General features: G+C 42.9%; 1 protein-coding gene across 1 annotated transcript; it reads left to right on the top strand.

Annotated features, from left to right (window-relative positions):
* The first annotated feature begins 15,856 nt into the window (after positions 1 to 15,856).
* FAM210B (family with sequence similarity 210 member B) lies at positions 15,857 to 27,717 on the top strand. The gene is made up of 3 exons (XM_063297030.1): positions 15,857 to 16,398; positions 23,309 to 23,472; positions 23,969 to 27,717. Exons 1-3 carry the CDS (start codon positions 15,913 to 15,915, stop codon positions 24,183 to 24,185), a joined length of 867 nt encoding a protein of 288 aa, XP_063153100.1. The 5' UTR covers positions 15,857 to 15,912; the 3' UTR covers positions 24,186 to 27,717.
* Positions 27,718 to 27,739: the final 22 nt, after the last annotated feature.

The following is a 27,739-nucleotide window of genomic DNA, read 5'->3' as shown; positions in this document are numbered from 1 at the left end:
GTTTATTCGCTTAGTCGCTTCCGACTCTTCGTGACTTCATGGACCAGCCCACGCCAGAACTTCCTGTCGGTCGTCAACACTCCCAGTTCCCCCAGGGACGAGTCCGTCACCTCTAGAATATCATCCATCCACCTTGCCCTTGGTTGGCCCCTCTTCCTTTTGCCCTCCACTCTCCCTAGCATCAGCATCTTCTCCAGGGTGTCCTGTCTTCTCATTATGTAGCCAAAGTATTTCAGTTTTGCCTTTAATATCATTCCTTCAAGTGAGCAGTCTGGCTTTATTTCCTGGAGGATGGACTGGTTTGATCTTCTGGCAGTCCAAGGCACTCTCAGAACTTTCCTCCAACACCACAGTTCCAAAGCATCGATCTTCCTTCTCTCAGCCTTCCTTATGGTCCAGCTCTCGCAGCCATATGTTATTAATCCTATAGACTTTATCAATCTCTGTCTCAGTATCATCTTCCTCCCAATCCAGGAAATTAGACAGAGATTTAACAATCTTTTCTCTCATATCTTCTCCATGTTGTTCTGTAATTGCTCTAAATCTTAAACAAAATTCTTTTTCTCTTAGTTCTCTTAGTAATGCCAAATTGTCCAAACCTTTCCCCATGTCTCTATTGCATTCCTACAAAGGTCCCATCTGTTAGTCTAATTAATTTTGCTATTTTCAAAGACACTTTTGTCAGGAAAAATATTTCTTCTGTTTTTAAAAAATCACTGTCCCCTTCATCCATTTAAAACTTTCTTGAATCACAATCTTATTATGCTTTTTGCTTTTAAATTAAAATCCTTTAAAATAGCCATTTCCCCCCCTTCTTAATTTCAAAAGGAAGGCACTCACTGAGAGTCTTTGATCTTTACTGCCATTCAGAATACCTCTCTTAGATTATAAAGTAATTAAATCCAAAGGTGTTTAAGAAAGTTACGTTTTTGCTGGTCAAATGTCCATTAAGGCTGCACATGTCATGAGTACTGATGGTGAGCAGGAGGGGGCATCTATCCAAGGAAGCTCAAGCAAGGCAACAAGAGGGTGGGAATCTACATTGCTGATTTCAAGCTGTTAGCAGGAGATCTGGACTGGAATGAGAGTGCCTTGAAAGACCAATTCAAACAGGGGCTGGATGAAGAAACTAAAAATGAATTAGTGCGCCAGGGTACACCAGCTACCCTAGAAGGTTTATATCAACTGTCTGTGGTTGTAGACACCAGGCTAGAAGAGCTCAGACAGATGCAGCTGGGGAGAAACAGGGGCCTCAGAGCGCTTCCAGGATTTCCAGCTCTCTCTGCAGCATCTCTTTTACTCAGGACCAGAGGAGCCGATGCAGATTGGGGTGAGCAGGAGGCTTATTTCTGAGGCTGAGAGACAGAGAAGAAGAGAGAGAGCCCTCTGTTTCTACTGCAGAGTCCAGGGGCACATGGTGAGAGCTTGCCCAGCGTGAAGCCAAGCAAATTCCGTAAGAGCCCCAGGGCAAGCAGTAGAACCAAGAGCACCTCCACCTCGACTTCCAACCAGGGAAACTCCATCGGTCTCTCTCCACAGAGCTCAGCAGGGAGACCATCAATCAATTAAGAAGGTCTCATTCTGAGGATTCCAGGCAATCCTTTTACTACTTACCAGTCATAATGCACATAAACCCAGAGCACCAGGTCAAGCTAGAGGCCCTCGTGGATTCCGGAGCTTCCACCAATTTTATTGATGTACAGACTGTACAAGACCTGAACATCCCGACCATGGAATAGCCATGTCCCATAGAAGTTGAGACCATTGACAGCCAGACCCTCAAGGCAGGGCCGATTAGAAGCTTCACAGAACCTTTGCAACTAACAACGGGAGACCACACTGAGTGGATCCAACTTTATGTTACTGCATCACTTAATGTGCCTATAGTCCTGGGCACACCTTGGCTGAAGATCCACAACCCATTGTTGAACTGGACTACAGGAGCAATCTCCTTCCCAGCTAAGGAATGCTAGTACCACAAGATTCAAGCCGCTGTCCTCTCTCCAGCAACCAATGCAGCCACGGAAGCAAGGGGGGTCCAGTTGCCAGCCAAGTATGCAGATTTCACAGACGTTTTCAGAGAACAAGAGGCCACAGCACTACCCCCCATAGGGACTGTGATTGCACCATTGAGTTGATACCAGGAGCCAAGATTCCAGCAAGGAAACAATATCCCATGTCCCCCAAGGAACTAGCCACCTTAAAGGATTACTTGGATTCTAATCTCCAAAAGGGTTTCATCCGACCATCTACTTCCCCAGCGTCTGCTCCTACCTTCTTCGTACCAAAGAAGCCTGACCCGTTGGCACTGGCAAACCAGGAGGCACCCATGAGAGTGGTACACGATTTCATTTCCCTCAATAAACTCACGGTCAAAGAAAATTACCCACTCCCCCTAATATCTGATCTGCTGGATCGCTTAAAGAAAGCATGCATTTTTACTAGGTTGGACCTCAGGAATGTGTACAATCTGATCCGGATGAAAGAAGGGCATGAATATCTGACTGCCTTCGATACCAGGTTTGGTAAATTTGAGTACCTTGTTTTGCCCTTTGGCTTGTCTAATGCAGGAGCCATATTTTCCCGATTTATGAATCAAATTTTCTCTGATTTACTAGATAAGTATCTGGTCATTTATCTAGATGACATATTAATATTCTCTGAGGATGCTACAACTCATGTAACCCATGTACGTAATGTCTTACAAAGACTGAGAGAGAACAAGCTGTTCACCAAGCTAGAGAAGTGTGCCTTCGATTTAACTGAATTACATTTCCTGGGCTATAAAATATCAACAGAAGACATATCCATGGATCCTTCTAAGGTCCAGGCAATTCTCTCTTGGCAACCCCCCCCCCCCCGAAATGTGAAAGAGGTACAAAGATTTCTAGGGTTTTGCAATTTTTACAGGAGATTTATAAATAAACTTAGTGACAGGGCTAAACCCCTCACACAGCTTTTGAAGAAAGGATCAAAATTCATTTGGGGGGAGAGAGAGCAAGCAGCCTTGCAAGAATTTAAGCAACTCTTTGCATCCCAGCCACTTTTAAAGCACCCTGATCCCACAAAGCAATTCATAATGCATTCAGATGCTTCAGATATTGCCATTGGTGCGGTTTTATTGCAATATACAAGCAAAACTGAGAATACATTGCTCCCTTGTGCATTTTTCTCCCGCATGCTCTCACCAGCAGAGAGAAACTATGATGTTTTTAACAAAGAGTTGCTAGCAATTAAAGCAGCATTTCAAGAGTGGAGGCGCTGGCTAGAAGGTGCAACCTTTCCTGTGAAAGTTTGCACTGATCACAAGAATTTACAGCTTCTACAAAACACCAGATCCCTCACCCCATGCCAAATCAGATGGAGCCAGTTTTTCTCCCATTTCAATTTTGTTATTTCTTATGTTCCTGGAAGACAGAACTGTTTGGCAGATGCCCTGTCTCGATCCATTCAGGCAACCCCCGCTACTCACCAGGAGGTACAGGCTACTATATTACAACCTCACAACTTTCAGCAGTCTATGAGGGGGAACCAGACAGAGATTTTAGCAGCAGGCAGACAAGCAGAGGACCTATTTACAAGAGTCAGAGCTCAGCAGCAACAGGACCCATATGCCAGGACCAGGATGGATGACCTCCAGAGGGGCCCAAAAGACACTACCTCCCCATTTAATGTGGAGGCAGGAATCCTCTGGCATAGTGGGTGATTATACATTCCCCCCTCATTGAGGGAAGAAGTATTGAGACTTTGCTATGACCATCAAACGGCAGGCCACGGAGGTGTTTTCAAAACTCTCCATAGAGCTCTGAGAGACTACTGGTGGCCTAGGATGACTGCAGACATAAAGGGCTACGTGGCTTCTTGTCATACCTGTAGATGAGCCAAGCCTCTCCCAGGGAAGCCCACAGGACTCTTGCAACCCCTACCCACCCCCAGTAGGCCTTGGGATACAATCTCCATGGATTTCATCACTGATTTACCCCCGGTCCAGGGGCTGACTTCCATACTAGTGGTGGTGGACCTTTTCACTAAAATGGTGCATTTTATTCCTTGCAAGGGCCTCCCATCTGCGCAAGCCACAACACAGTTGTTTATGGATCATGTTTTTCGGTATAGAGGCATGATAAATCACTTGGTGAGTGACAGAGGCCCTCAGTTCACTTCCAGGTTCTGGAGGGCGCTTTTCCAGTCATTAGGGGTCCAGATCCACCTATCATCATCGCATCATCTGGCTAGTAACAGGCAAGCTGAGAAAATTAACCAATGTTTACAGCAGTATCTCAGATGTTACACCACTTATCAGCAAGACAATTGGCCAGCCCTGCTCCCCATGGCAGAATTTACTTATAACAACTCTGTGCAGTCCTCTACCAAGATGTCTCCTTTCCAAGCACCCTACGGGGTTAACCCTCAGGTGTTGCCCACCTCCTCCCAGCAGGGAACTGTTCCAGCTGCGGCTGATTTTCTTAAAGAGCAACAAGCTGCACAGGAGTTGTTAAAGGAGCAGCTGAACAGGGCAAAGAGTGCTTACAAGAGAGCTGTGGATGCTCACAGACAAGAGGGGCCAACGATTGTGGTAGGAGACAAAGTGTGGCTCTCTACCAAGTTTTTGACCTCTACCAGGCCAAGAAGTTGGACTTTAAGTTTGTGGGGCCCTTCACTGTGGTACAGCAGATAAATCCAGTGGCTTATCACTTAAAGCTGCCAGCTTCCATGAAAATCCATCCAGTCTTTCACAGAGCCTTGCTAGCCAAAGACCCTCCCCCAAGTACCTTACGATCGCAAATGCCCCCCCCTCCAGTAATTGTGGAGGGGGAGGAGGAATACGAAGTCGAGGAAATTCTGGACTCTAGGAGGAGGGGAAGGGGCATCCAATATTTAATACACTGGAAAGGGTACCCTGAGGAAGAGCGCACGTGGGAGAATGCCAGAGATGTGCATGCACCAACGCTGGTTCATCAATTCCATCAGCTTTTCCCTCACAAACCCAAGCCTCGCACTCTACCAGAGATTCCTCACTTGACTGAGCAAGCAGAGGAGTCCCAAGCAGAGGAGTTCGTAAGTTGGCAACCTCCACCCCCACCTGAGGCTCTGAGGCCAGAGACAGAGGAGGAGGGAGAGCCGCAGCCCTCCACCTCGGGCTTGCATTTCCCAAGGGGGAGGGGGGAAGAATCTTCTAATTATCTAGCTATTTTCCAGCAGCAGCCACCTGGGCCAGAAGCGTTATCAGACCTGGAGAGCAGCACTGATTTGTCCTTGGAGGAGTTTTCCTTTGAAGAATTTCCATCATTGCCCAGTTCCCATGGGAGCTTAGAGGGGGAGATGGACTCTTATGAGACCTCTGGAAGGGAGGGGGCTGAAATGGAATGTGAATCTGGAGTGGAGGGTGATGTCATGAGTACTGATGGTGAGCAGGAGGGGGCCCCTATCCAGGGGGGGAAACACATGCGTAGTACTGAGGAGTTAAGCAGCCATTCAAAGAGACGCAGATCAGACCCGCCTTAACCTTTGGGGTTTATCTGTCTGGGTTTTTCCCACGCTTCTTCAGTTTGTTAGGATTTTCTGTCTGATGTAGCAGTAATAAAGCACTAGAGACCTATTCCTTGTCTCAGCGTGGTTCCTGGCTGTTAGGACAGCACGACTGTTAAGGGGGCATTGTAAATCCCTTGGCTCCCAAGTCGTTCAACTCACAAAGCTCAATTCCTGTGGTCTCCGCACAAGGGGCAGCTCTTCCAGAGAGCAAGTGGATGATCCCAAAGATCTCTCCTTATCTCCAGAGAGACATTTGTCAGCCAGAAACTGGCTGCTGGCCAGCGATTCCACCACAGTGTTGTCTGCACTCATACAGCTGCTTGCAGGGACGTTTAACCCACCATCATTACTCACCCAGAAGCCCCCTGAGTGGAACAGGAAGTGTTGATTTTCACTGATTGATTGACTGATTGATACCAAGTCATTTTTGACTCCTAGTGACAGGTAGATAGATTTTCTCCATGTTGATCTGTCCCTAACCTGTTCTTTCAGGTCTTCCAACAGTGCACTCATTGCCACTGTAACTGAGTCTATCCACCTTGCTGCTGGTCATCCTATTCTTCTCTTTCCAACATTAGAGCTTTTTCCAGAGAGCTGGGTCTTTGTATAATGTGTCCAAAGTAGGATAATTTGAGCCTGGTCATTTGTGCCTCGAGTGAGAACCCTGGGATGATTTGTTCAGTGATCCATCAGTTTGTTTTCTTGGCTGTCCACAGTATTCTCTAGCAAAATGTTTGTCAACCTTGGGAACTTTAAAATGTGTGGACTTCAACTCCCAGAACTGAAGTTCCCAAGGTTGAGTAACACTGCTCTAGAGTCTTCTTCTATCCTGCTTCTTTAAAGTTCAACTTTCATTTCCATAGAGTGTCATAGGGAATACCATGGCTTGCACAATTCTTATCTTTGTAGGACAGGTACATCACAGCACCTGAATATCTTTTCCAAGGCCTTCATGGCTGCTGTACTGAGTGCTAGTCTGCGGTGTATTTCTTGACTGCTTGTTCCTTTACTGTTGATGGGTGCTCCTAAAAGGCAGAAGCTATCCACCACTTTGATATCTTCATTGTCAATTCTAAGGCTGGTCATTCTACCTGCTATCATTAGTTTAGTCTTCCTTATGTTTAATTTTAGTCCAATTTTTTCACTGTGCTCTTTAACTTTTAGTACTAAAATTGCCTTTGACTCGGGAAAATGAGCATCTTCTGCCTTTCACCGACTGGGAAAAATGAGCATCTTCTGGCATGTATTTGTAAAACAAATAGAATTTCTTTAAAACATTTTTTTTTAATTTCATAAAATCTTCTGGTCTGTCTGCACAGTTTGCAGAATAGGGCTTTTGTTAAAAGCTAAGCAGCCAGAGATAGAACTGTACCACCAATTTCTCCAGCAGTCAACTACTTGCCCATATCAGAGCCTGCCCTGCCACCTGTTGGCTGCAATTGGAATAGCACCCTTCTCTCAACCTCTACAAGGCATGAAGCTATGAAGGCTACCATTTACTTCCTCCCAGCCCCCACAATTCCAGAGACCAGTCTTTTTTTTTTTTTTTATTGTATATTTATTTATTTATCAAATGTTTATAGCTGTCCATAGCGACTCTGGGTGGTGTGTAACACTTAATTAAAAAACCAATAAATACATCTTAAAAACATTCATTATCAAAAGCTATAAAAAACACAAAAACAGGAGAGAATGATGTTAGCCACAGTAAGGGAGCCATTGCAAGATCTCCTCAGTCCCCTGGGACTCCCAAGCCTGAAGGCAAAGCCAGATTTTGAGGGACCGGAGGCATGTTAAGAGGGGTGGAGCAAACCTCACTTCCGGAGGGAGAAGATTCCAATAAGGCAGGCACCATGGCAAAGAAGGCCCGCCTCTTGGGACCTGCCAAGTGTAGTTCCCTGATAGACATGACCCACAGCATGCCTTCTCTGCCAGACTTGGTGGGACAGGCAGAGGAACTGGGGAGAGGCAGCCCCTCAGATATTTTTTTTTTAATCCTATGGCTTAGCAGTTCGGTGTTCATGCTGCTTTTCCTTGCTGGGAAATCCTTGTGAAGTCCAGCAGCCAGATGTGCAGACTGTTTAGCCGTGACAAGTCACAATGGCCAGGGTGCACCACGAGGAGGCTAGTCTACATTGCACCAAGTTGGGCTGAGAGAGAGGGACTGGCCCAAGGTCACCCAGACGGCTTTCAGGCCTGAGGCGGGACTAGAACTCTCATACCACACCTGATTGGCTCTTGGGCTGAGAGAGAGGGACTGGCCCAAGGTCACCCAGCCAGCTTTCAGGCCTAAGGCGGGACTAGAACTCACAGTCTCCTGGTTTCTAGCCCAGAACCTTAACCACTAGACCAAACTGGCTCTCGCCCCTCAGATAACCCAGCCCCATGCCATGCTAAGAAGAATTGGAGATATATATGCATGTGTGAATTAAATCTGTCAATCCTAGCTTCATTCGTACTGAGGCAGTATGATTATTAATTTGTATTTCTGTTAAGCCAAGTATGAGCCCAGGTAATTACTGGAAACTCAGGAATGAATAAGATGACAACATTTCAGCTTTGAAAGAACAATAATGAAAAGCAATTAGATAGTCCCATTTTTGCACCTTTAGAGCAGGTGTGATTTAACAACAGTTCCTCCAGACTGATAAAAATGAATAGCTTTCTGCCTCAGATTGTAAAAAGGAGGTAATCCAACAATGAGAACCCAAAGATGTAACATTTCTAAATCTTTGAAAACCAAGGAAGGGTTCAGTTACTTTTATTATCATCATCTATCTTTGTTATGGTCATTAACCAGCACAAAGCAAATCATGAGAGGAAGGTAATGTTGGCAGATGCTGGGAAAGCCTTTAGCCCAGGAGAGGTCAACAAAAGTCACACACCAAGCATTTCTATAAAAATAATTTATTTACAGAAAGCAAAAAACAAAAAACAAAACATATTTAAAGGAGCAAGCCTTGCTTGCCTACATTGCTGGCAGAGAAAAAAGAGGAAGTAAGAACAAGTCCGGGCAGGTTTCCTCCCCCCCCAGGTGATTTGCATGAAGCACGTGTGAGAGGAGACAATCACTTGCAACCTTTTCACCCGGCCAAAATGACTAGGCACAATAGCAGCTTAATCTGTTAGTAGGAAAACCTCAACAGGTAACTATAGAGCTCTAGACTAGACCAGTGGGATTAAAATAAATAAATGAATAAACAAACAAGGGCACACACAAGGAATTTTAACTAAAAAGAATATTAGGAATAGAAGACATTAAGACTCACAAGTCAAAATGATTATTTTGTGAAGACCTTGCTCCCATCGATTTCTGAAAATGACAGGTGGAGGGAAGAGAGATGTTGGTTTTCTTCTCACCAATAGAGAAAATGTATAAAATAAAGGATTCCACCCAAGCACTGTTGTGTGCCTCTTCTTCTTAGTTTTGTTCCTTTGCCCAGCTTTCACATTTCTAAACTAACAGCAATTAAAAGCATATCCCAACCTGTATTGGCTTTGTTGGATGAGTGAGAACCAGAATACCTGCCTGGTCATCAATAACTGGATTTTACATATGGCGTTCCCCATTCTGGAATCCTCCACACATGCTGGAATTGCAGCTTGTTGTATTCTCACCCTACAGAGGGAGTCAAAAAGCCCCACTCCTTACTTATGTGTATCACATCCACCACACACATAAAACAAGGTAGGGCTTCTATCACATGTTCATAAGTACCCTCTTGACTTTTTTGACCCCCCTCCAGATAGCCTTGCTACTGGGAACCCATAGCACCAGTTCTGGCTTTTTTGTTTTTTTTAAGTTGTGCTGTAGAATCAGCTCAAGTGCACCATGGAACAAGTTCTTGGCTCATCGTCAAGAGATATCTCAGTTATTTACACTGAAGGCTTTGAAGGTGGCCAGAACCCCCATCAATTTTTCATCCAAGTTTCTTTGCTGAAATGCCAGCTGAAAATGTAATAAGATACACTGTCTGTCGGGTTTTATATTTTTTTTCCTGCAGTTACCTGTCTTCCGCTTTGATGCCTTTAATATATTTATTTCTTCCAACATTCCTTCTCCAGTCAGTTTCTCACTGATATAAATACACATATAAGATCGCAGACATATTTTTCAGAAAGCATCAGAAACAAAACTGGTAATTGTTAGCAGCATATGACTAGCAGAATCTCCATGACACTCTTGATATAGTTCAGTTTAGGTTGTCCCCTGGCATATCAATGAAAAGAGGAGAGGCATCATCTTAAAAAAACAAGAATGAAAAATGGCATATCCTAATTTATTCATGGTGCAAATGTGAAATGAGTTTTTCTATCTAGTGCTTGCTCAGACACACACAGTGAAAAACACATGGGTGTACTTCTTAATTAACATGATCGATGCCCATTCCTTTCTCATGTTGACTTTGCAACGCATGAAACATTTCTGGTTGACTTCTTTTGTCCACTCTTATTTTCTCTACTGTTCGTTTTCAACATCTAATCTTTCTCAGCCAGAGGACACACAGTGGAAGAACCCCTCCTTATCGCCTGTAACATTATTGCATGTTGGGCAAAGAGGCAGGGGACACCGATTCAGCCAAGCATTAGTAAATCAAAGCAGAGATGTGGTTGTCAGAGGGCAAATGATCCTTGACATTGTCCCTTGGCACAGCATAGACTTACATGCTCCAAAGATGATCTGAGTTAAAACATCCAGGGAGAAAATAACATAGGCAGGCAGGCAGGCTATATATAATTATCAATAGGGTATCACTTCACATTTGGGTAGCTCTGCAAAAAATATGTTGTTTGCTGCTTTGTCTTTGTTCTAACTGTTAATATTGTTATTATGCAGAGATGTGAAAGAGGCTTGACATTTGTTTGTTTTGCAAATCTGGGTCCCTAGATGTATTAAAGGACTACCATCTAGGAAAGAATTTGCTTCTGAGCTTCAAGCTACAGCTGCAGAGCAAGACAAGAACAAACATCAACAGTCTATCAATGGCAATCAACATTTCATTAAAAGAAATAAAAAAGTAATGGCAGGATCAAAGGCAAGCTTGTGCAGCCTGAGATCTACCAAACAGAGGGATATCCTGTGATTTTTCAGATGACCACCATGCCTGACCATCTCCTATTTTTTTAAAAAATCACAGCCAAACTGAAGTAAAGTCATTGCCATAGTGATTTACATGGAATATCTCTGGAGTTTTCTTGCCATAATATGGAATGGTTTGCAACACTCTTTTCCATTTTTTTTTTCAATATTCTAGTCCCATTAACAGCACTGAGATATTCTGGTGGTCTCCCATCCAAGAACTAACCAAGCTTACCTCTGCTTGATTTTTTAGATAGTTTTCAAACTGTGTTTACATGGGAACTTGATGACATTCCATGAGAGACTTAAAAATTCACTTGAATGCAGCCCTTTTTCTATCACTAACGCTTTGAACGTTCATGTTTCCTTCTGGGAATGGTTGCACTAAGCCCATTAAATACTTTACAAGACCAAGGGAGTCTCTGGACACAAGACAGCCACATAAAAGCTAAACAGAGATTAAATATGAAGGGGTTTAGCTGCCTCATTGAACAGCAAGAGATTGCTCTTTGTAGCTCAGTGAGGTGTGGTTTTCTTTTTGGCATCTGGGAGGATGGTAGACCCAACCAGAGCATCTTGTTCTGCAAGTATTTCAGCTGCTCAGGAGGATGAGACCAAGCTTATGTGGAATGCCATTTAAGAAAGTGTTGCTGCACAAAACTTTGGCTTTGTGGGTTGTTGTCAGAAAGGGAATTCATTAGGAACCTTAATTATAAATGCCAACTCACAGAAAACTGTTCGAAACCCAAGATTTATGGCACACACAAAGAACAGCTGAAAACTAGCATAAAATATTGACACATTATTGACACATTTGAGAAGATCCAATCATTATTTTCAAGGAGCTCCTTTAAAAGCTTTTTACTTAGTCTGTGAGAGGCAAGGCCTTTATACCAGTGGCCACTATTTTCCAAAAACAATTGCATTTGCCTTAGGCCAAGTTTCATTTTTAAAGATCGTATGTTTGTGTGCCCGTACTGTGCTTGGGCCTGGTTTGTTTCATCATTGCTTGGCAAGTTTATACCTCCCATAAACCATTTTAAGAACTACAGTGACTGGTTCCACACCACCCATTACTCCAAAATGAAGCAAACCATGCTATGGCTTAGCTTAGCATGATTTCTGAACCTAGTGTAATTGTGTTATAGCTCTACCCCAATTCTAACATTTTAACCAATGGATTTCAAAGGCTGTAAGAGGAGACTAAAAGACTAACTACTCAGATATATCTCAGCTGTAGATATAACTTATTAATGTAGATAAATATTGCATTTTGTAAATGGCTCAGGATTTGTGGCTGGTGTTGCATTTATCTGCAATATGAAGTCTCTGCAGCTATATACACAATAATGAAGTATCTTTGTTTTATGCAAGCTTACCAGCAACATTTAAAGTCAGAAGGATCTTTGCAGTCAGCATGTTCATTATCTTACAACATGCTCACCAGTTCCCATGTAGTGAGTTTAGATATCCTATAGCCAGGCAAACTCCATCAACCACTTATTGATATCAATGAAAAAACAATGTCATAACTCTAGTTTTTTCCTCTATTATATAATGCCCCAAATTTGAAAATTTTGATTACTGTGAAAACATGTTTATTCATGAGGCACAGTTGGGGGATCTGCATGAATAAGACTTCTTTTTAACAAAATATAGAAACTGGGGGATGCAAGCAAATGAAACCATATTTGGAACTATTCTGCATTCTTTATAAAGAATCTGGAGTTTGAAAGCTAGAATTATACCCAAAGCACAAAGCCTTCATTCAGTGCTCTCAACTTCCCACTTAATGGATATAAAGCTCCCTTGAAGCCCCTCTTCAGTTCTGTGATAAGATACATTTATACCCTTAATGTACCAAACGCGCACACTCAAATATCATATGCTTATCCATATTGGTTGGACAATGTGATTGTGCTGATCTCTGTAGTTCTGTTACAATCCAAAGCAGCAGGGAAGCTTTGTAGATTAGCACACCTTTCTTAGTAAAGAAGCCTGGTACAAGACCATGTGTCTAAGAAAGGGTAGGTAATTTGAGACCAAAAGACCCCCTTGAAGCTTCAACACTTAGGGTCTGCTTTATGATAAAAAGCAGAAACCTTTTAGAGTCCCCTCTTTGGGAGAGATGGGTGGTGATAGAAATTTGAAAAATAAATAAATAAACAAACTTTATTGAAGTCAGGGATCACCATTATTTCATCTTCCCTTCTTTGTTCCATCCTGCTGATATGCTTATTCAAAGACTTGCCTTTGAATTCCATCAGGATGCCTGAGGAACATCTGCTTCTTAAAGTCCATGGGAATCTTTCCAAACAGTAATGTGGTGGTATCCTGATTCTCTTCTTCCTATAATTCTGCTCAAGTTATGGATGAGTGTGTATGCTGTCACCGCCATTCCAAAGTGCCATCCATTCAAAGACAAATCAGGCTGGAGGAAGTCGTTCAGTTCACAAACTGAATCTCTATGTTTAGAGGCGGAATACCTTTAACTACCAATTGATTGTGTGCCATCAAGTCAGTGTTGACTCTAAGGGACCACACAGAAACACCTTCTCCAGGATGATCTTTCTCCCTCCTGGCCCTGCAGCACCCACTGCCACTGTAATCGAGTCCATCAGCTTTGCTACTAGTCATCTTGTTTGCTTTCCTTCCACCTTTCCCAGCATTACGGACTTTTCAAGGGAGTTGAGTCTTCACGGAATGTGTCCAAAATATGATAATTTATGCCTGGTCATTTGTGCCTCAAGTGAGAAATCTGAATTGACTCTTTCTTTTCTTGGCAGTCCATGGTATTCTCCAACACCAAAGTTTAAAAGCATTAATACTTTCTATCCTACTTCTCCAAAGTCCTCATCATACACATATACACAAACTTTCTCTTTATATGCATATACTGTATACAAACATATACACAGATATATACACATATAGTACATATATCTATATGTATATATCTGTGCATTTGTATGCATATATGTAGCTATATACAGGTAGTCCTCGACTTAACCATTTGTTTAACGATGGTCCAAAGTTACGACAGTCTCAGAATGGGTGCTTTATGGCCTGTAAAGCACTTCCAAGCGTCGCAAAATGTTACACCCCCCCATAGTCACATGATCGCATTTCAGGCGCTTGGGTACCAGCTTGTATTTACAACCAGTTGCAGTGTCCCATGGTCATGTGATCACATTTTTCAACATTTTTTGCTGTTTTCTGGCAAAAAGCACCCATTGGGGAAGCTGTATTCACTTAACAACCCATGATTCGCTTAATGACTGCTGTAAAAATGGTCGTAAAATTGGGTCCGGTCACATGGTGACTTGACTTATGACACCAACAACTTACAATGAAAATTCCAGTCCCAGCTGTGGTCCTAAATCAAGGACTACCTGTAGTACGTAGAAAGCCAGTTTGGTGTAGAGGTTAAGGCACCAAACTAAAAATCAGGAGACTCTGAGTTCTAGTCCTGCCCTAGACACAAAGCCAGCTGGGTGACCTTGGGATAGTCACTCTCTCTCAGCCCTGGGAAACAGGCAAGGGCAGACCACTTCTGAAAAACCTTGCCAAGAAAACTGCAGGAACTAGTCGAGGTAGTCACCAGGAGTTCAGAACTGACTCAAAGGCATATATATATGCTATATCATGTAGACCTTGTCATATTCTTTGTTTTTATTGCCTCTGGGAGGCATGATACAGAAATATAATTATATTATTATTTAAATTTATATGTCACCCAACTCCCAGCAATTGTGTGATGTATATATTGTTAACGTTTTCTACTACAGATTAAGGGTACTATGGTAACTAATCATTTTGGCCGGGTGAAGAGGTTGAATTTAATTGTCTCCTTTTCGGATGTTAATTTTTGCACCTGGGGGGAAGAACTTGCCTGGATTTGTTTTAGTTTCAGTTTTCCTTTCTGTATAGGCATGTAGAGAGTTAAGCAGCTCTCACTGAGAGCCTGTAAGAATGCAGAAGCTTTTAAATACGTTTTGCTTTCTGTAAATAAAATTATTTTTATAGAAATGCCTGGTGTGTGACTTTTCTGATCTCTCCTGGGCCAAAGGCTTTCCCAGCAATCTGCCAACAGCTTATGGGATGATGTATTTGGATATCCTTGGGCTGCATCACAAAATGGGCCATTTCCAGCCCTTGAGTAGCATGCCAAGAGCTATGCATCCCCAAAATAGAAAGTGCTGGAACAGAGAAGAGTTAAGAGCTAGTCCCCAAAGTAAATTTGATTAGCTAAACATAGTTAGGATTATTACTAATGCTGTTAATAATTTCCCTTTCTGTCACATTAAATATCTAATGTCAGGAAACTTGGGTAGTTTAGGGTCAGCCATACCCTAGACCAGTGTTTCTCAACCTTGGCAACTTTAAGATGTGTGGACTTCAACTCCCAGAATTCCCTAGCCAGCCAATGCAACTCCAGGAGTGGCATACACTCTACTGTACTGCAGGTTACCCTAAAACTGGGTTTGGGAATATAGGAATATTATATACACAGGAATCCACTCCAATCTACAGTTAATTAATTATTCATGTTTTTAATATATATGGCTAAAAAAAGCTTCATTATCACATTATCTGCGCCTGGCCAGGAAGTTTTCCCTGGCCCATTTTAATTTCCCACAGTGCCTCCAAACAGTCCAAATGTGGTGGGAAATTAAAAGGGCAGCCACAGGGTAGAGCAACGGCCGTGGTGGGTGGGTGGGTGGGTGGGAGGGAGGTATAATTAGCAGAAAACTGGAGCCCTCTCAATTGCGCAGGGGTTCTGCTGGCCTGGAATTTCTCAGGGTCCGCAACGCACAAAACTCTCTCTTGAATTGGGACACGGTTCACGAAAGGCCCTTGCAGGAAAGGAGGACCACATTTGTTCGAGGGATACATTTATCATACTTAGCCAGGATTTGCTTAATGGCCATCTGCCCTTCTTGTTCGTAATAAATACCGACGGAGGATTGGCTGGGATTGCGCAACGCAGGAAGCATAAACCATTGGCTGCGTCTCCCCAATTCGCTAAGGCAAAACCGAACAAACCGCTTTCGGGTTGAGCCCGAGGCGTGAACGCAGCCAGCAAGCGGCGGCGAAGGAGGCAAGGAAGCCTGCCCGGCTATCGGCGTCTCCCTGGCCGGATCTCTGGGAGGCGAAGTCAGGCCGGGAACCGCGGGCCCTTTAAGGAGGAGGGCCGTGGGTGGCTGCTTCCCTCTCTCTCCCGGTGACAGGGTGCCGCCTTCCGCACTCCAGAAGCGCTGGGCAGGGAGGGCTGCGCTGGGGCAGCGCCTCCGGCTGCCATGCGTTGGCTAGGCCAGCCTTGCGCGCTGCCTCCGCTTTTCCCCAGGGGGCCGTTCCGGGCGGGCGGCGGGCGCGTCGCCTTGGCCCAAGCGGCCGGCACTGGCGGCAGCCTCCGCGCGGGGGCAGTTCGGGCCGGCGGCGCTGCGCCGGGGTTCCTGTGGGGCCAGGTGCAGCCCAGCCGGGCAGTTGAGACTCAGCCTCCCGGCCAACGGCATCAGCGAGGCGGTCTCCGGCTCCTGCGCTGCCTCTTGCGAGAATCGGGGCTGCGGCACCCACCCACCCGCTTTTGGCTCCCGGCGGCGGCTGGCGGTCCCCTCCGCAGAGGAAGCGAACCGCTGTGCCGCCCGTCCAGTCCGCTAGAGACGCCGGCGGCGGATCCCCGCCAGCTGCGCTCCAAGACAGCCTGGCAAACGACGAGGAGTTTCTCCGCCAGCGGAGAGGACAGCCGCGGCGGCGGACCCCGCAGCAACCTCGCTTCTCCCAAAGTGGGTGAATGACGTGTCCGCGGGAATGCGCGCTTGCCGCTTGATTGGCGTAAAGGGGCCCCCGTGGTGCCAGCAGGGCTGGACTTTAGGGTGATCCGCAGTGCTGTGTTCGTGCCCGGCACGAACGAAGCGACCACTTTCTAGACTAGCGAGTGTGCGTACTCGGCCCGCGCCGCTGGTCCTGGGGACTTGGACTGGCTTAACCGCGGTAAAGTCAACACTTGGTTGGCGGATCCTGCGACTTCAGTCACAGTAAAAGGGCCCATTAGCGAAACAAGAGCACGCATAACCTATGGGCCTTCGGTTGAAAATTGCCCGGAAAGTGAAAAAGGAAGATTTTCTGAGCACCTGCAGAAAGTATTTGAGAGCAGGATTCCAAACGACTGGTTTTTTTTATGTTAGTAGATTTGGAGGCAAATAAAAGGTGTTTTAGCCCTTACTCCCCTTCTCCTCTTTATAATATTTATCCGGTTTGAATTGGAGAAGTGCTAATCTGCTCAACAATCCTTTGCCAGAGGTTTGTCTTGTTGTGTGCAGGCTGCAGATAAAAGGGTGGGACTAGGAAAAAGGAGAGTTGGCAGAGGACCTGTCACTTACCTCATCTGCTTTAAGTCCACAGTTTACATCAGTTTTCTATTATCTGGTGCCTGCCAGATACGGGTAGGATTACAATTCCATCATTATTTTTATTTATTTAGGTTTATAGGCAACAATTATCAGTGTTGGGAGAGGCTGGAAAAACTGGGTTTCTGCTCTGCTGCAACACAACACGTCTGTGTGTGTGTGTGTGTGGCAATCATCTTGCTGTTCATTTCCAGAAAGAGCAACAGAGGCCTTCTGTCTTACTTTACATGCAACATGTTTAAGCAATCAGATAAAGACTTAGAAGAGTAAATTGCACAACATGATAAGCTAGCTTCCAGGTAGCCTCGGTTTGCATTTTTGGAGACAGAGTGTATGTGCAAACCAACCCACTGAATTTACGATTCATTGGATTTTGTAAACACAGATGATGGGCTAATTCAGAAACCAGGTTAAGAATGTTGTAGGATGCAACCACTGTTTTTTTTAAAGCACCTGCTTTTCTGTTGCAATAATATCAAAGGTCGCTTACAAGTGACATAATAAAGCAATCTAACATAACAACCATGAGTAAGAAAGCAACATCAACACTTAGAGAAAAGTGTTTTTATTCAGATAGGCTTTTGGTTTTTCAGCTAATGCTGAAATCTAAATGGATTTGGCGGCATTAAAAAATCAATAAATAGTAGAAGACTGGATTAGCTCCTCAGTTTTAATTATAATTTACTATTTTAGTTTATCTTACTGGCAGCTTTCTGAGCACTATTTGTAATGAAAAAGTAGGATTCTGTTAATTAATTAATTGAAATCCCTTTGTGCATAAGAAGGAGCAGTGGAAGAAGCAGGGTCGGAATTTACTTCCTGGAGATCCAGAGATTGGTTTAAAATTGGTCAGAGAGCTATTTTATAATAAGGAGTTTTTCAGTTGTACAGCTTCTCGCTTGTAGGAAGGTTGGGCTGTTTGTGTGAATTTAGAGAAAGGAACTCACCTCACTAAGCCCCCTCCTTTTTCCAGGATCTTGGGCTGAAGATTCCCTCAACACCACTATCTTATCCTTTCAACTCTAGAAACCACCATCTGAACCTGAGACCTTATGTATCGCAGCATAGAGGCAGTGCAGTGTAGTGGTTAAGATCTAGAATGGGAGGGGCTCAGTTCAGAGCCACCCTCAGCCATGGAAGCTTACTGTCACTGCCTAAATTGGAGGAGGAATTGCTGTGTAGGCTACTTTAAGTTCTGGAGGAAAGACCAGATATTCTCTGCCACCAAATTACAGCCTTTTCCCCAAAGCAGAGACTTGCTTCAGGGCTAGCGATTTCACAGGTTCTTTGCCTTGCTCTGACCCTTCCTCTTCTGGGCTCATGATAGGGAAGTGACCTGCTTAGAAGCAGGGACCTTCAAATGCCTACAGGGTGGCCTTGTCTGAGGAGCTCTGAGAATCTAATCTGGAAGTAAGCAGTAGAAAAATGCTTCTGCAAAGTTGTTACAATGTAGAATGTCTACCTGTTAAAACACATTCGCCCCAAACTAGCAAACATTTCTTCAGTTGGACAGTTCAGTCTTTCCACTACCTGATATAATGCAGAGTCATCTGGACCTTTCTCTACCATCTCTACCACTGCTCTTTCCCATTCTCACCACTTTCCCTGTTTCGAGGGTAAACTTCTGAAGAAAGTGCAGAACTCTTGATATTACACCATGTTCAGTTCATGTGGGGGTCTTCCACTCAATTGGCTTTCATGCCTAATTTCTCCCCATTCCTAGTCCAGTGCCCTAACAACTAGCCCAAACTGGTTCTCTGCTCATTCTTGCTCTCCGTGCTGATCGTTCCAAGTTTTAGACATCAGAAGAAGGGTTTCTTACAGGAATATTTGGGCAGCAGAATTTCTGGTCTTCTCTCTGAAAAGCACACCATGTACATTATCTGTCAGGAGTAAGTGCTCTTGTATATTTCCATATGGACCCATCAGGTTCCCTGGCCTATTTTTTTTTAAAAAAATATTTTAATAAATACATAGGAAGCTGGCACACTAGTCTGTACCATTGTTGCCTTTGGGTAAATGATATCCTATGCCTGCCTGTAGCAACTATGGAGCCCTTGGTGCTCTCTGAGCCTTGTTGTTTTCTTGCAGACGTTTCATTGCCATCTTCATGAAGATGTTGCCTAGTCTGGCAATGAAACGTCTGCAAGAAAACAAGTCCAACCCTGAGCTACAAATATTCACTTCGATTGTAGCAACTATGGTAGTTTCAGCCATGGAGATTCTTTACTGTCAAACTTTCACATCCATTAACTGATTATTTGCCATGAAGCTGTACACTCTTAGAACCACACAGATAGATCTTCTCCATGTCCCAAACCTAGCCTTTCAGGTCTTCCAATTGCCACTGTAACAGCCATCCACTTTGCTGCTGATCATCGTCTTCCCTTTCCTTCCATTCACATCCATATATTACTAAAAACATCATGGTCTGAACAAGTCAGATCTTATAAAGAAATAAGATAGGAAGAAAATGGATATTGTTGACTTACGATCTTGACAAAGGATACTGTGGGTATCATAGACTGCCCGATGAACAAATCAATCAATATTGGAGGAAATCAAGCCTAAGATTTTGTTAGAAGCTTAAAACCACAACTTCCATATTTTGGTTATGGCATGCAAATAAAAAAAAAAATCAGATACCGTATCTGACCAGGCTGAAGGGAAGCATAGAAGAGGAAGAGAGGGGATTCAGTGGAAGAACAGCAGCGATGGATGTCACTTCAGCAACAATTAGCCACAGCTAATGGAGATGGAGCACAGTTCAGGCCAACTATCCACAGGGTTACCATGAGTCAATATCAGCTTGACAGCAAGTAATAAAGCTAAATTAATTAATTACAGCCTTTAATAACATCTTGATTTCAGTACACAATCATGGTTTATTGCAGAATGATTGGAGAAAATCATAGTCAAGCATTCCCTGCTCCTTCTGTCTCAGCAGTTTTCAATTCTACTGAATATGGAGGATCATTGTAGGGCAGCCTTTTTGAGAAAACTGTTCCTTTGTCAAGGTCAAGCACAATGCCCTCAGTTGTCTTAAATCTAGTCAGCAAATCAGAAAGTCTCTGGTGGCTTCACCTACCTTATTTAGCTGAACGATAAAAGTGCAATCTAGTTTTTATCGGTTGTACCATTTTACAAATCAGATTACGTGGGGGAGGATTTGGGGGACAAGAAATGCCTCTCAGCAGGGGTTACCTGACAGATGCTTTAGGGGACGCTATTGTGCCATATCAAAATCTACAGCTTTTGTGGGGGGGATTTGCAAGCCTGCCATGGCGAGCCAGTCTATGGGTGTGCTTGCCATAGCCTCTGAACCAGTGTTTCTCGAGCTTGGCAGTTTTCAGATGTGTGGACTTCAACTCAAGGCTGGCTGGGGAATTCTGGGAGTTGAAGTCCACACATCTGAAAGTTGCCGAGCTTGAGAAACACTGCTCTGAACATTTCAGATGTGCTCCTGACCCCCAAAATTTGCCTCTCTACAATGTGTGGATTAATAGCTGGTTCTGGATGGTTCCCACCCTGATGACTTTCAGAAAGCTATTAAAGAACTGGCTATTCTCCCAGGCTCTGGGGCAGAGTAAAGTTGAATGGGTTTTCTTTGATTATATGTTGGTTTTGGGGGATTGGGGGTTTTGCATCTTTTAATTGTAAGGTGCCCGGAGTCATTGGGAGCTGGACAGCTGAGGAATTGAACAAATGAATAAATAAGTGATGTTCAAAGGTGTAGGCCTGTGCCTGTAAATATATGTACAGTCAGTTGAATAGCTGAACATGGGATAATAGTAAAATTCACTAAAATCATACTTACATTCTGTTACAGGGTGGAAAATGGAGTAGTTTATGCTGTGCTGATCTTAATTAGAAACATACCAATGCGATTGCTTATGTTACTACTTCCTGCAGCACAACCCTGAATTTTCTTGTCCAGGAGATCTCAAGAAAAGTCCACATACAATTGCTTTCCATATAGCAAAGTGTTGCTGTGACCTCAGATTGCCAGTATCTGCAGCCACTAACATAGCACAAGAGGGGCACTTGTCTTTATGCATCATTGAGAGCGATGCCTATTACTTCTTCTGGTTAGCTGACTTGTTTTAGGGTCCTAAGATGTGCTAACCAGGCAGGCCTAGCAGCTTTCTCCCAACTGGTGGCCCCCCAGATGTATAGGACTATAATTTTTATGTTTCCAGCCAGCATGACCCTTGACTGTCACGGCTGGGAAATTTGCAAAGCTTCAGTTGTGATGTAAGTTAAGAAAGGCTGAGATACATATTACATGCAAACTTATTTTACAAATGATTATTTTTAAAATGTCCATGCAGCCCTTGAAAATCAAGTTTTACAGCATAGGAGTATCAATTTTTTTTTAAAAAAATCATTAAAAATACAGTATGTAAATAATGAATGCATAACTGTAGTTTTAAAAGCAACTGTGTAACAAACTTAAAATGTATCTTAAAAACAACTTTCCTTCCTATCCGTGCTAATGTCTTGAATATTTCTCCCAGGCTTTTTATAAAATAATTGAATAATGTATGGAGGAGGGGATAGCGAGCACCAGGTTCTACTAGATTTGTTTTCGCAGATTCCTCTTTGCTTTTCAACACCTCTCCCTTAAAAAAAACAACAGTGTTTTCTATTGATTTGATTTTGCAATGTAGGCATGGTCTTCGGGGGAATTTGTTCACATTATTTAGGATCCCGGAGTGCTTGACTCAGTGATACTGTATAAAAAAAAGCAGCTTGGGTGATTTGCAGAATTTTCAGTGAAAAAGCCAGGATAAATGCTTTCTCTGACACAGTGGGCTGTTGCAGAACCCATTCTTTGTAATGTTTTATTTCAGCAGCCGGTCTAGCAAACATGTTGTCAGCAAGCAATTGCCAACGATTCCCTTGTGGTTCCTTTCTGCAGTCTGCCATGTTTTGTTACAAGCATACATATTGTGTGACGCAGTGGGAGCAGAAAGCCAAGGCTTTATACCCAGATGAGTTATTTTATGTCAGCATCCTCTAAGTGGTGACAAGCAGTTCGGTGTATTACTGCACACGCTGCCTGCAGCAGTACAGGATTCCCTTTCCTTGCCCAGGATTTGCAGAATCGTAAAACAAGCATTGCTTTGATGTAGACCGGGACTCAAGTTCATAGCTGTCTACTTGCAGTCAGCTCTTGAATAGTTGGAAAGGAGGAATACAGCCCTACATTCTACTTCTCCATCATCTGGGGCCTTTGCATGTACATGCACACAAAATGCACTTATGAAGTACATACACAGTACATATGTGCAGACCAACCTTTGTAGGACAGAGTTCTTACAAGATGAGTCACAAAACTATAAAAATAGAGTAAAACATATTAACTTGAAGACAGCACAAAAACTGAGTTAAACTGGCAGGCAATGAGTTTGGGGAGTGGGGAACCCCAACAAATAATACCAATCCTTAAAAGATCTCAGTTGGAGTAGGCAAAGCGTTGCTTTCTATGACCTTAAATCTCTACTTGTATCCTTCCGGCAACCTTTCTGAAGGTCATTGCCCCAAAATTGGTGAAATCATTTCCCACCATTTTGAAGAGGAAGCCCTCAAATAGATTTTACACTCTTAAAAAATGAAGGGAAACCCTGAAGAGAAAACAACATCCTTATCCAAGGGGAAAAAAGGTAGAAATCATATCCCCACCCTGCAACCATGGCTATTCATGCTTTCAGCCGTTGCCCATCCTTATTCTAAATACAGGTAGTCCTTGTTTAGCAACCATAATTGGGACCGGCAACTTGGTTGTTAGGCGAAGTAGTCGCTAAGTGAAACCATGACTTTGCTTATGAACTTCCTTCAGCTTTCCTTTGCTTTATAGACGTGCAAAGGTTGTAAATGCGAAGACTGGTCACCAAGTTACTTTTTCATCACCATAGTAACTGTGAACAGTCACTAAATGAGGCAGACACTAAACGAGGACTGGTGCTGACAAATAAGGACCATTTATGTCATCTCAGTTTTTACAGCCGGTGTATGACAAACAGGAATGCTGTAGACAGAGTAAGAGGGCCAATTGTTACATGCCAGTGGTCTGTAAAGTAATGTTTGAACAAAGTGCCTCCTTGGGAGGGAGATGGGCGCAGTGATAAAATTTGATAAATAAAGTGCTCCATGAATTGCACGATCCAAATGATGAAATAAACTTGCTGCTAAAAAAAAAAAAGTGCTGCTCTAGAAACCGTATGGCTTATTTGTATGGGAATAACAAACAATCTTCTCTCTCCTACCTACCTCTAATATTTAGGCTACAGGTGCACCCCCAGAAAATCCCAACCAGGAAAATGGGAAGAAACCTAATAAATCCCAGCAGTTGAAGAAAATTTTTAAGGAATACGGAGCTGTCGGAGTAACGTTCCATATTGGGATTTCATTGATGTCTCTGGGAATGTTTTATTTGGTTGTGTCAAGGTAGGCATTATTATTACTGTTATTGGTACGCTGGATGTTACGTTAGCTATAGGCAAGCTGGCACTATCAAGTTATTTTGGATTTCAGTTCCCATGCCCTGAAAAGCATGGTCAAAAGCAGGAATTGTAGGCCGAAATATCTGGCAGCACCATGTTTTTCATCTTTAAGAAGAGACACATCGTGGTAGATGAATATCATAATTGCCCTGTTGGAGCAGACTAAGACCCACACTGCCCTGTCTTTAATTTCTGAGAGCAACTGACAAAAACGCTAATGGGCATTTGTAAGAAGGGCTTGGTAAGAATGGTGGCTTTTTCTTACCTCGAACAGTTGAGATAATTGCTAACAGTTGTGTGTCAGTACTCTCCTTATCGTGAATCTTGTCTCGTTGAGTTATATAAGCTACACCGTGCTTGATTCTTACTGTAATCTAAAGCAGGAGTCTTTTTATGTTACTAAAAGGTAGTCTGCTTCTCCCTCCTCTTCTCCCTTTTAGCGGAGTGGACATGACCACTGTTCTCTTCAAGCTGGGATTTGATGAAGCCCTTGTGCGATCCAAGCTAGCTGCAGGAACAAGCACTTTTGTATTAGCCTATGCTATTCATAAACTGTTTGCTCCAGTCCGGATCAGCATCACCATAGTCTCAGTGCCCTTCCTTGTTCGCTATTTTCGGAAGATAGGCTTTTTCAAGCCTCCAGCTCCAAACCCGTGATGTTCCTCTGTGGAATTCAATAGAAAAGGATGCTCCCTTGCTTCTTCATAGAAACATTTGGAAGCTAATGCACTCTGGTGTGCCTGTTTGGACCCCCCAAATCTCTTTCTCAGAAATGGTGGGGAATGTGCTTTCTCTGAAATCGGTAACTAGTTTAAAAAGACTACTATCCATGTCGCTCAGATACATTGTTAGCTTACTGAAGCAGTGGAAGAATTATTGATTGGGTATGCTGATAAACATGTCAGGTCTGAACACTGGATCTTTTAACCCAGTACTATTTGTATGGAGCAGCAAGGCTTTTTAAGACAACGGGCCTGTTCAAGATTGTCCTAAAGTGCAGGACGTTGAAAAACAGGCATAAATGACAAGAAAGCAGGTTCAAGTTGAACTTTAGAAACACTCCTAAGAGCAGTTTGACAGTGAAGCCAATTTCTGAGGGAGGCCATGATTCCTTTTCTGGGTATGTTCAGATTTTGATTCCTTAACTGAGGAAAGGTGTAAACTCTGTAGCCTAAATGGCCCTTTCAGTTGATTCTAACCCTCCCCCATTCTCTACAAGCTCAACCAATTAAGCTGATTGAATTTAGGATGCAAACTAATACTAATACTAAATATCATGTTTCGTGTGCAGTGATCTTGTAAATAAAGGTCAAAGCCATTTCAATGCTAGATCTGCAAATGCTGTACGTACATAAATAAGCGCTAGATTCTAGGGAGTCATATTTGTCGCATTCCAGAAGGTAACATTCTAGCATCTAGTTTTTCGTTGACATGAGCTATTGGACGCTTGCATCTGTTGCCCATAATAGCTTGCAGGCGTGGGGGAATTTCCTGCCAAAAATGGTACAATGGTAGAGTGATTTAATGACAGTGGATAAAAGTATTAGCATACTTAATTGGACAGTTGGCCAATTTGAGAATGGGCAGGGCAGGGGAGATAGAAGCTAGGATTTACTGTTTTTCCTGAGCTTAGTGTGCTTTGATGTGGAAGGTTTCTTTGGTTGGTGGTGGTATGCCCATTTACAGGTTTTACATATTTCTGCCCTCAGTTTTCAGCCATCATAGTCAGAAGAGACTTCCAGGGGCTGCAAAAACAAAGGCTTGGGGACACAAATTGCCATCCTGTCTTATGGAAAGCAGCATCAGACAGAAACTATGCCAGTGGCTGATCCACAGCAGTGGGGATACTGCAGAAATTATCTGCAAGGATGAGCTACAAATAATACACAATGAGGACGTACAGTAGATCTTGTAGAACTGCGTGATACCTCTGGCTTCCTTTCCCTGCACTTTCAGCTATTTTAACTTTTTAAACCTGGGACTGAAGCATCACTGCAGTGAATGCAGGAAATGGAGAATGGATTGATAACAATAAAAAAGGGTAGCTTCATTCCTTAGTGGCACAGCATGCTGAGGATAGAACCAGTAACATGTACATCTACTGGCATGTATCTGCAAAACAAACATCTTACAATCCTACAGTTAGAAGCCACTGAGGCCATCAAATTTAACCCTCCATTGAATGTAGGTATCTAAAGCAACCCCACAATCTACCCTCTGCATTAGTACTTTATATTTACTAAAAGGAAGGCCATCAACTCCTAAGAAATCTCTTTCCCTACCAAACTGCTTATCCTTGGGAAGCTTTTCCTAACATTCAACCATAACCTGCCTTCCTATAACTTAAGACCATGCCATTCCATACAATTGCTCTACCCTGACCTTTCTAAATATACCATGCAAGTATTTTTGAGGGGAAATTGGCAGGCTCGTCTTTTATGCTTGATTGTAATCAGTTGGCTCTTGGAGGATTTGAAAAGTGGTTAAAGCTGAGGAGTGCTCTCTATATAAACTAGTGTGCAATCCACTAAATAAATTGATAACCTGTTTGCTACTGTTTCTAAATTGTTTTCCAAAAGCATAGGAATTAAGTCAGTTCATAATGCGATACTATTTTGTGAAAAAGCAATCTTGTGAAATAAGATGAAACCTATTACTTTGATAGATAAAATTGACAAGTTTACCTATGTGCTGTGAATAAAGATAACTTAAGGCTTCAGTGAACCATAGTCAACTGTAAAAGCCAGATAGTTCAACACATTGGGATGAAATAAAATAATCCAAATCCTGGGATCTATCCCAGACATTAAGGTGGTTTTAAATTTACATGAAGTTGCAGGCAGTGGCTGGGTTCATACATTGCTCTAAATCACGACCCATACTTTGCAAGCCACAGAGGTTACATAGATACAATATACTAAACAACACTAAAGAAATTGCATGGCTTAGCACAGGTACATGATTCCAATCACTGGGGGAACATTCAGCCACTGAATTTAAGAATTCGATACTGAAAAAATTACTATGTAGAATAAAGTACAATTTTATAATTATATTTGAAGGGTCATACATGCAACATGTAAATTAAGCTACCTATTCCAAAAGCTTTCAATGATTAAACAAAATTAAGTAACAATGTGCCTGCCAAGTCTCATGGAATCAGATCAATTCCATGGGGGCAGCAAAGGAAAAAATGCATAGAGTTTCATTACTATTCCAAGGATCACAGCAAAATTAATTTGCACTACATCAGAGTATAAAGTTGTTGCTTCAACAGAAAAAAATAATCTGCTTGCTTTGCGCAGTAATTCACAAGAAGGAAAAGATACCTGTGTTCGTTATATGCCTGTTTTTTAAAAAAAATTAATTATTGAGTACAGCCACTCCTCGTTGAGTGACTACCTTGGTTAGCAACCATTCACAAATACAATGGTAATAAAACTTCATCTTCTGACCAATGCACACATTTATGACCAAATTTCATGTGCCCGACAACAAATGCCTTGGGTATGAAACTGATTACAGTCTGGTCACTTACAGGCAGCAGCCTAGCAGGCTGGAGGTCTCTAACCAACTAATTAAGGTCACAGTTGAGCTTGTTAACTTGTGGTTAGCACTTTTTAGGTTAGCAGCCCAGAGAAAAGCAGCTCAGGAAGGGACAGCTAGTTTAAGCAGCCTCTCTGCCCTGCGAGTGGGGGTGGGGAAAAGGGTCAGGCACAGGGCACTGTAGGAGAGAATTTTATCTAAGGTGGCAAAAACCAGTGAACTTCACAGCATCTCTGTCACATGTTCACTTAAGGACCAAGTCATCGGAATGGAATATGGTTGCTAAATGAGAGGGTGTAAATTCATACCAGGCCAATGGTTTAACATATTACATTAACTTTGTTACATCAAGGCACTGTTAAAGTCAGCAGATCATTGTAGCAGGTCCTAGCTTACCACCAATTCTAAGTAGAATATCACCCATCATTTCTGAATTCAATTTCAAGCCCACTTTCAATAGATACACTGTATTTTGAGAATTTCCTGGAATCAGTATTTTCCACAATAGATGATTTGGAAAGTACAAGGCTTGTATTTTCAGGACCAAACATTCAGTTTATCTAAACTGTACTGGTAGCTTGAAGTGAAATTGTATGCTTGGATAAATGTAAATTCTAAGATTAAAGTACCATAAGGTGCAAGTAAGTGATTTTGTAATGAAGATT

The sequence above is a fragment of the Candoia aspera genome, chromosome 3 (assembly GCF_035149785.1).
Source record: "Candoia aspera isolate rCanAsp1 chromosome 3, rCanAsp1.hap2, whole genome shotgun sequence".
NCBI classification, from domain to species: Eukaryota; Metazoa; Chordata; class Lepidosauria; order Squamata; family Boidae; genus Candoia; species Candoia aspera.
The sequence above is the reverse complement of the archived record's forward strand: the minus strand, read 5'-3'. Positions and strand labels throughout refer to the sequence as shown.

What these genes read in the sequence shown, in the direction of transcription:
- FAM210B (XM_063297030.1), top strand. Translation starts at nt 15,913, where the DNA reads ATGCGTTGGCTAGGCCAGCCTTGCGCGCTGCCTCCGCTTTTCCCCAGG. An exon ending in GCAACCTCGCTTCTCCCAAA is followed by an intron (nt 16,399 to 23,308) that starts GTGGGTGAATGA and finishes TCTAATATTTAG; the next exon opens with GCTACAGGTGCACCCCCAGA. An exon ending in TTTTATTTGGTTGTGTCAAG is followed by an intron (nt 23,473 to 23,968) that starts GTAGGCATTATT and finishes TCTCCCTTTTAG; the next exon opens with CGGAGTGGACATGACCACTG.